This window comes from Elgaria multicarinata, chromosome 22 (assembly GCF_023053635.1).
Source record: "Elgaria multicarinata webbii isolate HBS135686 ecotype San Diego chromosome 22, rElgMul1.1.pri, whole genome shotgun sequence".
NCBI lineage: Eukaryota > Metazoa > Chordata > Lepidosauria > Squamata > Anguidae > Elgaria > Elgaria multicarinata.
The window spans coordinates 7,969,313-7,981,868 of record NC_086192.1 but is presented as its reverse complement, the minus strand read 5'-3'; the positions used below and the strand labels follow the sequence as shown (position 1 = coordinate 7,981,868).

Sequence of the window (12,556 nt, the reverse complement as noted above, 5' to 3'; positions counted from 1 at the left end):
GGTTTTAACTTTTGTAAACCGCCCAGAGAGCTTCGGCTATGGGGCGGTATATAAATGGAATCAGTTACCTGGGGACGTTGTGGGCTCTCCCACACTAGAGGCATTCAAGAGGCAGCTGGACAACCATCTGTCAGGGATGCTTTAGGGTGGATTCCTGCATTTATCAGGGGGTTGGACTCGATGGCCTTGTAGGTCCCTTCCAACTCTACTATTCTATGATTCTATGATTCTATGAAATTACAGGTTTATATAACGTACCATGATGAATCCCTTGATGGTTTATATATGTGGGTGTTTTCCCTCCCCCCTATTGCTGTAGCCACCACTGGCAGCGACCCCAGCCTGTCCCCGGATTCCCAAGACCCCTGCCAGGATGACGCCAAGGACTCAGAGAGCGCCAATGTGTCTGACAAGGAGGTGGGCAGCAATGAGAACGACGACCAAAACCTGGGGGCCAAGCGGAGGGGCCCCCGCACCACCATCAAGGCCAAGCAACTGGAAACCCTCAAGGCGGCCTTCGCTGCCACCCCCAAACCCACCCGGCATATCCGTGAGCAGCTCGCCCAGGAAACCGGCCTCAACATGCGCGTCATCCAGGTATGGAACGCCAGACCTGCGGAAGCAGGAAACCACTGAGAATGTCCTGGCAGGGCGGAACAATGGGGTTATAATGGGGCAGCGGAGTCTCTGATATTCCAAGCATCATATAAATTTGGGGGCAATTACATACGAAGCTGACTTTTTGAGTCAGGTGGTTTTCCTGCCGAACTTGGAGGTGCTGGGGGTCAAATCTGGGACCTTGAACACAGAGAGCTGGCACTCTGCCACTGAGAGATGATCCCTCCCCTAAAGAGAAAATAAGTTTCTAGTCCTCATGGTTCTCGATAAAGGGCTGCTTTAAGAAGAGACAAAGAAAATGGCTTTATACCAGGTCAGACCCCTGGGTCCATCTAGCTCAGTATTGTCGACACTGACTGGCAGCAATAGCTCTCCAGGGTTTCAGGCAGGGGGTTTTCTTACGCGGGGAAAAAAAATGTTCTCCGTCCTCAAGGAGCTCCCAGTTTACGTTTTGACAGTGGTGAACGTGACAAAGGGGGAGAGAAAAGGTATGAATGTGAGCGAATTTATTTATTGTACTTCTAGCTGGCCTTTCTTTCCAAGGAGCCCAGGACCAATGAAGGCTGTGGCTCCCATTTCGGTGGGGCTGCGAATCCATTCTGGGTTTCAGTCAGAACCAGACAGAACCCAGCCCCCAAAATAGGTTCAGCCCCTTGGACAGCTCCTTCAGAGTTCTGGCGGGTTCTGATTGGAAGCCAGCATGGATCCACTTCAGTACATTGGTTTCCCCCCACCCCGTTTTATCATCACAACAGCCCTGCATGGGAGGTTGATCTCACAGAAAGTGACTGGCCCCGAGGCCACCTGGTGAACCTCTTGGCTTGGCAGGGATTTGAACTTGGCTGTCCCCCAGTCCTTTCGGCACCATGGATTTGGATTTGACACCAGGATGAGGACTGAGGGATTAAGCATAAATTGTCTCGGAGAAGGTGGAGTTCACGGAGAGATTTGAAGGGGAAGAGCAGCCTTCCTCAACCTGACGTCCTCCAGATGTGTTGGACTACAACTCCCATCATCCCCACTGATGGCTGGAGGGATCTGGGTTTGTCATCCAGCACGTATGGATGGAGCTTGGTTGTGGGAAGGTGGAAAAGAGAGAACATTGACATTGCATCACTGTTCCGGGAGAGCATTCCAGACATTCCAGGTTGGTATGCATAGGCAGCTACCAAGAGACCACACCGCAGCAGGGGACCAATGACAAGTGTCCCCGGGGTCTGCTCCTCCTCTTCACCCTGGCAACCTGCTTCATCACCTGCATCTCACCCTGGCCCAGAGGACAGTGGTGGTAGAAGGAGGAGCTGCAGAGGGCAAGATCCCGGGGCAAGGGAGGGATCATCCCTCCCTGATCCCGGGATCCCCTGTGCGTCATGTGGGATGCACAGGGACGATCCCGGGTTCGCCTCGGGATAAAGCCCCATCTACCTATGGCATAAGCATCCCTAAAGAGAAGCCGTTAAGTTCATACTGTAGACCTAACCAGAGAAGGCTATCAATGGCTACTAGTTCTGATGGTTATGTGCTACCTCCAGTATCAGACAGAGTGTGCCTATGTACACCAGTTGCAGAGGAACATGGGCGGGAGGGTGCTGTTGCACCATGTCCTGCTTGTGAGTTCCTAGCCGACAGCTGGTTGGCCACTATGTGAACAGAGTGCTGGACTAGATGGACCCTTGGTCTGATCCAGCAGGGCTCTTCATATGTTCTTATGTTGCATTCTTATTCCCAGGCTGCTTAGATTTTGAGCGTCATCACGCAGGGGGGAAATTGCGTTGGCTTCCCGTTGCTTTTCCGCCCGCACATTTGTCCCTCGTTGCTTCCTCTTTGGAAAGAGGAAGTAAACGACGTGCACGTGGCCCGTTCTGTGGCCCGTTTTGATCCGCGCTGCTTCTCCTGCACACAGCAGGAGATAGTGGCAACTTCCGTCTTTTAAAATAAGTCGGACTTACTGGCGTGCGTTTTTTGTCACACGAAGAAGGCTAGAAGGGGCAGGGGGCGCACGGGAGGCAGACGAAGATGTGAGAGGGACCTGCGAAAATCCTTGCGTGCCCAGTCACGAGCGTGCAATAAAACGCTGGTCTGATGGAGCTCTTGGTCTTATCCATAAAAATCTTATGTTTTTATGTTCTTATGAGAAAGAAAATTATGTATGCAAGGGTGGTTTGCAAGATTTATCACGTGCAAAGCATTTAGGAAGAGAGGAAGCTGCCGTATATTGAATCTTTGATAAAAAAATAATTTGTTGTTTATTCGTTCAGTCGTTTCCGACTCCTCGTGACTTCATGGACCAGCCCACGCCAGAGCTTTCTGTCAGCCGTCGCCACCCCCAGCTCCCCCAAGGTCAAGTCTGTCACCTCCAGAATATCATCCCTCCATCTTGCCCTTGGTCGGCCCCTCTTCCTTTTGCCTTCCACTTTCCCTAGCATCAGCCTCTTCTCCAGGGTATCCTGACTTCTCATTATGTGGCCAAAGTACTTCCGTTTTGCCTTTAATACCATTCCCTCAAGTCTGGCTTTATTTCCTGGAGTATGGACTGGTTGGATCTTCTTGCAGTCCAAGGCGCTCTCAGAATTGTCCTCCAACACCACAGTTCAAAAGCATCTATCTTCCTTCGCTCAGCTTTCCTTATGGTCCGGCTCTCGCAGCCATAGGTTACTACGGGGAATACCATTGCTTTAACTATGCGGGCCTTTGTTGTCAGTGTGGTGTCTCTGCTCTTAACTATTTTATCAAGATTTGTCATTGCTCTCCTCCCAAGAAGTCTTCTGATTTCCTGGCTGCAGTCAGCATCTGCAGTAATCTTTGCGCCCAGAAATACAAAGTCTGTCACTGCCTCCACGTTTTCTCCCTCTATTTGCCAGTTATCAATCAAGCTGGTTGCCATAATCCTGGTTTTTTTTGAGGTTTAACTGCAACCCAGCTTTTGCACTTTCTTCTTACACCTTTGTCATAAGGCTCCTCAGCTCCTCCTCGCTTTCACCCATCTAACCTGCCTTATTTTCGCCATGTCAGACCCTTGGTCCATCTAGCTCAGTAATGTCGACACCAAGGATGATCTAGCTGGGGTTAATGGGAATTTTAACCCAACACATCTGAAAGGCATCCAGTTGGGAAAGTCTTCATGATATCAATTTAAAGTTGCAATCCTATGCATCTTTAGACAGGAAGAAAACCTACAACACCCAGTATGTCCTGTATAAATCATTATATTTTATTGCACCCTTACTAAAATTTAAGAGTGCAATCCTAGGCACGCATAGATAGAAAAATGTCCAACAACTCCCAGCATGTCCCATATAAATACATATATTTTATTGCATCCTTAATATAAATTTAAGTGTTGCAATCCTATGCATGATAAGACGGGGGGGAATCCCATGCTGAGAGTTATCGGATTTTTTTTCAGTCTAAACATACATAGGATTGCACTCTAGGTGATAGAACGTTGGCCTGTACCACTTCACACTGCAGGGGGGGGGGTTGTCCTGTTTTTTAACACTCATAGTATGTTCTTCACACACGCTCCACAAATCTTCCAGCAGAAAGCGTGCCGTGCAAAATGTTTGCCTCCGTTGTGCATGTTTTCTCTATGTGCACAGTTTGGACGCATGGCTGGGGGAGCATTTAAAAACACAACCCCTCCGTTCCGCACTGAAACGGTACCACCCGGAATCCTGTTCCCACTTTGTTCTAAGCCGGTGTTGTAGATCAGTTCTTACTTTCAAGTCAATTTGGTTGAAAGTGAGCTGCAAATCCCATCAATTTCGATAGGGGTTACACTGTAATCTAAACACCCTTACTTGAAAGTAAATCCCATTTGAACGGAGTGGGATTTATTTCTGACGAAACAGGCTTAGGAAGGATGTCAGGGTTAGCAGCTTCAGACATGCGTGTGCAACACCCAATCTCTCTTCCTGCTTGAAGTAGCAGCTGCACATGTGAACAGATTCCACTAGAAGGCATTTATGTTTGCGGTGATGAGAACCGAATGAAAATGGCCACCATCTGCTGGCGATGGCGGCCAATTTGACAAGTCATTATTTGAGGTTAAAGGTGATAGAGCAAAAAAAATATTTAGTTGTTAACTGGGCCTTTGGTTGTGGCCAGCATTTGCTGGATTGGGAGTGTGTTAGAAAATGTGCAGCTTCCATGCACATGCAGACACATTTCAGTGAGTGAGTGAGAGAGAAAGAAAAATATGTGTGGCTAATTTTTTTAATAATTGAATGTATGTTGATTTATGTGTGAAGCAAAATGGGGGGAAATAGCCTGCACTAATCGTATGTGAGCTGAGTAAATTCTTATTAAAGATTATGTGCGTGTGTGTGACAAAGAGTGAGAATTTGCCGTGTTGTGTATGATTGCCAACTGACCAGAATAAAACCACTTGCCCTGCTCTTGTGCATTTTAACAGCAGCCCAATGTGCAGTGAGGGGCATGCTGAGTGAAGCTCACAGGTTTGTTGTTGTGAGGATAACACGGAGAGGAAGAGAATGAGCACGTCTACTGTGGCTGTTGTTAAAGGTACGGCTAGGGTGGCTGGCTGGGAAGTTGGCAACCCAAGAGATATCACTGTTGTTGTGTGATAACCATCATTACTATGTTTGAGTAGCTTGGACTGTTGTGTGTGGGAGAAGTTTAATCATGTTTAATTTGAAGTTTCCACCTTATTCGTTGTAAGGCAAACATTCAACAGGTCATCTCCCCGAACCAACCCCCCATAATTGTATGTCTATGCAGGGCGGGAAGATGTATGTGTCACACAGCTGGTAAAGGCACAGGAGCGCTGCTAGACAGTAGGTGGCAACCTTATTTAAGGTCAACAGGATTTTTCTTTAGAGGGGTGTGCATGTGTGTTGGGAGGGTGTACTGGACAAATTAAACTGGCTGAGTATGTAAGAAACGTGGATGGAACCCAGTTTCAAACCAGATCTGGATGACCCAGATGGGAACTTTCTGGAAGGCAGTGTTACTCAAGTGTGCAAACATTTCAACCTCCAGAGGTGATAATCTCTCTCACCTCCTCTCCCCTTTGAAGTTAATGGCATCCAGGCCCCATTGATTTCCAAAAGATATTTGCCAGTTGCATCCTGCCTAGGGTCTGGGTAGTTCTCCTGCTGCTAGCAATACTAGTTACACTTCTGAGTAAAGCACTTCCCAGACACTATCCCAGTCATCCTTACAACAACCATGTCAAATAGATCAGTGCCGTTCATTTCTTTGTTTTAAATATTTATTTGCCACTCTTCCCCCATGGTTCTCTGAGCATCTTACAACATAGCCTTTACGAAATAACATAAAACTCCAGTGTAGCGAAACTGAGCGGGTGATTAAATGATTCAGCATAATATGGATGCAGGCCTAAAAGGCCTGGGTGCAATTAAGGAAGTGTTCACCTAATGGCGAAAAGAAAATCAAGATGTAAACAGACAAATCTCCTGTGTGGAGGGAGTCCCATAACCAGATGCTAAAATTGAAAAGGTTCCTGTCCCCAGTCATGGGTAGGGCAGACAAAGGAAAAGCACACATGTCCATATCACAGGGCAGGAGTCTGAGATGGACAGCTGATGGTTTGCCTAAGGTAGGGTGACCATATGGAAAGGAGGACAGAGCTCCTGTATCTTCAACAGTTGTATAGAAAAGGTTTAGTCTGTATGCATTTGTATTCAGCAGGTGTCATTGATATGCATGCAGCACCTGGTGAAATTCCTTCTTCATCACAACAGTTAAAGCTGCAGCAGCCCTGCCCTCACTTGTATCTGGTCACTCTGCTTAAGGAGAGAATTTCACCAGATTCATCTTCATTTGCAATTTGATCTATTTTAACTTTTTAAATCCCGCCCCCAGTTTTAACTATAAGTTGTCTTGGGCACCCTGCTAGGGCTGAAATATCTATCTATCTGTTTAGCTATCTTAGCTATTAACACAAGGGGCAGGCAGACTTCAGACGTGTGAGGTCTATTTCGTTTTATTTTTTATGGGAACTTTGAAGTACACCATCCTACAGCCACACCATCCTGAACACGTTCAGTATCGTCTGATCTCAGAAGCTAAGCAGGGCTGGGCCGAGTTGGATGGAGGACTGCCTGGGTATACCAGGTGCTGTATGGGAGGGGCCATAACTCTGTGGTAGAGCACCTGTCTTGTGTGCAGATGTTCTGGGTTCAATTCCCAGCGTCACTCAGTAGGGCTTGAAAAACTCCTCTCTGAAACCCTAGAGAGCCCTTTGCTACCAGTCACTGTCTGGCTAGATGGGCCCAGGGTCTGACTCAGGATAAGGTGTTCTTTTTAAATCAACCTTTTCTTCAGAACCATGAGGACTAGAATCTTACTTCAATTTTAGGGGAAAAGTCATAGCTCAGTGGCAGAGCACCAACTTTCCATGTTCACGGTCTCAGGTTCAATCCACGGCATCTCCAGGCCGGACAGGAAAACCTCCTGACTCAAAAACCAGGAGAGATACTGCCAGTGCGTTTAGCTTGGAAGAAAGGAGGCTAAGGGGAGACATGATGGAGGTGTACAAAATGATGCCTGGTGTGGAAAATGTGGATAGGGAGACCTTTTTCTCTCCCTCTCTCAAAATACTAGAAACCGGGGTCATCCCGTAAAGCTGGTTGGTGGACAAATAAAAGGAAGGACTTCTTCACACAGTGCAGAGTTCAACTATGGAACTCACTACCACAAGATGTAGTGATGGCCACCAATCTGGATGGCTTTAAAAAGGGGGTTGGATAAATTCCTAGAGGAGAAGGCCATCCATGGCCACAAATCCTGATGACTATGTGTTACCTCCAGTATCAGAGGCAGTGCGCCTTTATACACCGATTGCTGGGGAACATGGGTGGGAGGGTGTTGTTGCACTCATGTCCTGCTTGTGTGTCTCCCATCCAGAGCCCTGCTGGATCAGACGGAGGGTCCCATGGACCTTCGGTCTGATCCAGCAGGGCTCTTCTTAGGTTCTTATGTCATACCTTACACATTTCTAAACACCAGGGAAAGCACTGCTCAAGTGATACCTAGAGGTAAAAAGGATAGTGTCAGGAAACGGGGACTCATTGGTTTTTGCCCCTACACTGTGGCATCTCACCACCACGACCACGACAGAGTCTTACAGAGAATGCTTGCTTGGCCAAGGCTGGCCAAGGGCTTCGAATGAGTGAGGGCCTTTGACAAGCGGCCTTGCCTCATTCTTAGATTTAAGGACTGGTTGTTGTGTTGTCTTTAGCGCTGCGGCTGTTGTATTGATTTTAATTGTAGTGTGTCTTTCTTGGATTTGATTGTCTATTGGAAGTCCATCTGGCCGTAGCCGGTGGTCCATTTTGTTTGCTTGTATGTTTGATGAGAGTGCGGCGCTGGGCATGTTTAGACAGAAAAAGGTCCGATGAAAGCAGGACGCTAAGATTTTTAGCCCTTTTGAGGAGTGGAGTCCCCTGCTATCTTATCCTCACAACGACCCTGTGAGGGAGCTTAGACCAAGAGTTAGCAGCCACCCAGCGAGCTCCATGGCAGAGTTGGAATTTGAACTCTGCTCTTCCTCGTCTGTCCAACACTCTAGCTACACGCTGGCTCCCAATTTACTAATAATGAATAATCCTTCCCCACCACACATAAACACTCATAGTGACCCTACAGATAAATGACCTCTCTTTTAATTATTTGCAAAAGAGAATGGTGAATGATGATCTTTTGCAAAGGGGGAAAAATTCCAGAGAGGAATTTTAAAATCAAATAGGATCTTGTGGAAATGGGGGATGTTTTAGCTGTGTGGAAAGCAGAGGTGCTGGCAGAATTAGTTCCTCTGGTTTGTCCATGCGGTTACATACAGAAAAGATCCTTAGGAGCGCTGAAAATGCACAATAAACAAAACCCTGATATATTTATTGCCATTTAAGGTGTCATGAGACTCTTTGCTGTTTGGGCTAAATATGTTGGCTTTGATTATTTCCCGTTCATGTTCCTCATCCCAAGTTTCCTGGTCAGCATCACCCTGTTCGTTTACACGCTTTTATCCAAACTTCGGCTCCTGGGGCACCCCCTCCCCCAATCGATCCCCTTCTTTGGAATATTCCGAAGATTCGCTAAAAACACCGAGGGCCTCTTTACAGGGGGTTCAATCGATAAGGGACCACAGGGGGTGAGCCAAGGTGATTGTGGATTCGGATACTTGCTGGGAGCTGATTTTATTCAGGCTGAAATCCAGTGGAGGCTGGTGACTCCAATTTCAGTGGGGCAAAGAATCCATCCTGGGTTTCAGCCAGAACTCTAAAGGAGCTATCTAAGGTGCTGAATCCAGTTTGGGCCTTGGCTCAGTGCCTTGAATAGCTCCTTTAGAGTTCTGGCTAGTTCTGACTGAAACCCAGGATGGATTCGCTGCCCCACTGAAATCGGAGTTGTCAGCCTCTACTGCTCCTAATGCGAGCCACCATCTGGTCTACTCAGAAGTAAGTCCCACTGAGTTCAAGGGGGTGTTTTAAACAGCCATGAAGATGAGGTTGGGCAGGAAAGAGCTCCAAAGACTCACATAACAATAAACTCCCTTTTCCCCTTGACTTTTCACATCCTGCATTCATTAGCTTGGATCCAGATGTAGCCCTACTCATGCTTTGAGTAGATCCATTTGAATCAATGGGACAAGTAACTCATGACTAAAATTAATCTCCGTTGATTTCAGTGTGTCCAGTCTAGGGGGCAGGCAACCTGGTGCACTCCAAATGTTTTGGACTACAACTCCCATAATCCCCCACCATTTGCTGATAGGAGTTGCAGACCCATATATCCATCCCCATCCCAGGTCTAGAATAAGCATGCCCAGAGGTCCAGATCCAAGCCATAGTCAGGTTCGTGCAATTCCACGTGAGCTTTGTTGGGAGTAAACCCCTTAAAGTCAGCTGGGTTTACTTCTGAGTAAATACAGCCAGGCTCAGACTGTAAATCTGCAGTCCTGTCTACAGTTACTTGGGAAAGTAAACCCTATGGGGGATCCGGAGTTATTTACAGTGCAATCCGAGTACACCTCTACTCATAAGTCAGCCCCACTGAGTTCACTGGACATGGAAGAAAGGAAGACCTTGTGTAGAAGACTGCAGACGTCTGAGTCTGATGCACACTTAGGATCCGAGTGCATGAAACTGTGATGGCTTACTGGGGGGAAATTCACTCTGCATAGGCTCAGAGGCTCTTTATTTCAGGACCAGCATTGAAAACAGATCTGGATTAAATCTCGTGTGTGTGTGTGTGTGTGTATCAGATTTCAGCTAAATATTAGGAGAAATTTCCTAACAGTGAGAGCAATTCAGCAGTGAAACAGAATATTTCAGGAGGTTCTGGGTTCTCCTTCTCTAGAGGTATTTAAGCAGAGATTAGATGGCCATCAGTTAAGAATGCTGTAGTTGTGCCCAGTGGTTCAGAACCTGCACTGAGCATGGGGCTGGACTAGGTGACCTCTGAGGTCCTCCAACTCTATGATGTGTGTGTGTCAGTTGAGACTGATGGCTCCAATTTCAGTCGGGGCTGAGAATCCATTCCTGGTTTCAGTTTGAACCAGCTGGAATTCTAAGGAGCTATCCACGGTGCTGAACCCCAGGTCTTAACTAGTAGAAACTATTCTGGGTGCGTTTATTTTGGTGGTAGATCTTTGCTTGCCTTATACGTGCAATTCTATGCATGAGCCTACTCGGAAGTAAGCCCCATTTTGAATTCAATGAGACTTAGCACACACACAGCCCAGGGCGCTCTGAGTGGGCACCGTGGGGCTTACTCTGGAGTAAATGTGCACTGGACTGGGCTGTAAGTGCGGAGGTGCATATTGTGGGGAGAGGGAAGAAAGAATCATGCCCACGTGGATTTTTTTCTGCATAAAAGAAATGCCAAGATGCTTTGCAGAGGTGAATATTCACCAGTGGAGGCTGATGACTTCGATTTCGGTGGGGTTGTGAATCAATTCTGGGTTTCGGTCAAAACCAGCCAGAAATCTAAAAACAGCTATCCAAGGTGCTGAACCCTATCTCCAAATCAGCTCAACACCTTGGATAGCTTCTTTAGAGTCCAGAATGGACTCTAAATCCATTTAACCCTTAAAAAAAATAGGGTTAAAATTTAACCCTAAATCCAGAATGGATTCACAGCCCCACCAAAACAGAGCCACCAGCCTCTACTGATGTGTGTCCGAGATATAGATATAAAATTGGATCTTTTGGAAGATTGGAAAATCTTGTTGTTTGCCTGTGGATTTAGTGGATCTCTCTGGAGGTGCAGTCACCGGGGAGAAGAGAGAGAGAAATTGGCTGGAAATGTATGCCTGCACACAGGGAGTAGATGAAATCCATTGAACAGCAATCGCATATCATGTTCTAAGCAAATATATGTGCCTGTCTGTTGCTTATAGTGTTCTATTTAACCCATTGTCTTACAATATTATACACACATAGGCACAGTACATTACCGTGCCGTCCAATGCATGTTTTCTCAGGGGCATGCCCCACTGAGTTTAGTGGGACTTACTCCTAGGTAAATGTGTGGGATCACAGCCTTCGTTGTTATTTTTTTTAAAAAAAAAAAGATTTATTGTCGTGTTTTGAATCAAGCTAGTTTGCAGTAGATTGAAATAAGTCAAGAACCATAATTGTAATGTAATAAGGGTGATTTTTTTTTTTTTAAAAAAGGGGCCATTAAAACAGCTGAAATTAAACCTCTCTTTCTCGCACACACACACATTTACACAGATGTAGAGATCTCTGCAATTTGTAAAAGAATTGTTTTGGGCATGAACGATCAGTCCAAAAGTTAAGCACTAATACCTCTGATTGGCCGGGTTTGCATGTAATAAAACCTCAGCGAACCTGGTTCAGACGGAACAACAGCCAAGAATACAGGTCAAGTATGGATTGTTGTTGAATTGTGGATTGTTGTTACATGCAAATAGTGCACTATGGTTTAACTATGGGTTATAACCCATGAGAACCATGGGTGCTCTTCCTGGGTTGTTCATGTTAAATCCTAGTCCGTGGTTCACACGTAACAACAACCCATGATTCAACAGCAACCCATATTCAACCTGTACTCTGGTTTATTATTATATGCAATCTAGGTCATTGATTCTAGTACCAAGGTATATATGCTTAAATGAATCTCTCCCCGCTGAAATCAATAAGATTTAGAAATGCTGGGTGATGCCTCTAATTTATTGATAAGCTCAGATTGATCTCAAGGGCAGGGTAAATACTCGAGGCACTTATCCTAAACTCATTTACTTGGGAGTAAGTCCCATTGAACTCAGTGGGACTTACTTCAGAGTAAACATGCCGACACAAAAACGATGGAAGGCATGTCTCCCCTAGAAATTAGTGGGACTTAGAAATGGGCAGTCCAGTTTTTTTCTTTTTTAGCAGATTGAAGTAAATCCCATTGAAGTAAGTCAGTTCAATGGGGCTTACTCCTAGGTAAGTGTGTATAGGATTGCAGCCTGAAATACCTGACTCTGTCTGGATCGTGAGCATAATTCATGTATATATACCAATTAAACACACAGGCACTATTTTTAAAATAATAGTAATAATAACATAGGTGGACTTAATATTGTGAGTGTCTCTGTTTTACACACAAAGTGTCAGGAGGCATGTGGAAGGTCAAGGGAAAGAGGGAGTTTATTATTCTGTGAGCCCCTGGACCTCTTTCTTGCATTCATTTAAACCAACCTCTTGAACTCAGTGGAGGCTGGTGCCTCCTATTTCAGTGGGGTGGTGAATCCGCTCTGGGTTTCATTCCAAAGCAGTTCGAACTATAAAGGAGCAATTCAAAGTGCTGAACCTTAGTGAGTAGCCATATCTTCCCTCGTGGTGTGATGGACTACACCCCCAGAGAGAGAGAGAGAGAGAGAGAGAATCTGTTTTAATGTTGTAGCCACAAAGCCTTTCTTTGGTCACCATTTCCCCAATGGGCG

General features: G+C 46.1%; 1 protein-coding gene across 1 annotated transcript in view; it reads left to right on the top strand.

The window, feature by feature from the left end:
• Positions 1-12,556, top strand: part of LHX1 (LIM homeobox 1) — a 67,331-nt gene that overhangs the window by 31,131 nt on the left and 23,644 nt on the right. Inside the window, exon 3 of the mRNA XM_063146372.1 lies at positions 320-597. Coding sequence (XP_063002442.1) covers positions 320-597 — 278 coding nt within the window. The remainder of the gene's footprint in view (positions 1-319; positions 598-12,556) is intronic.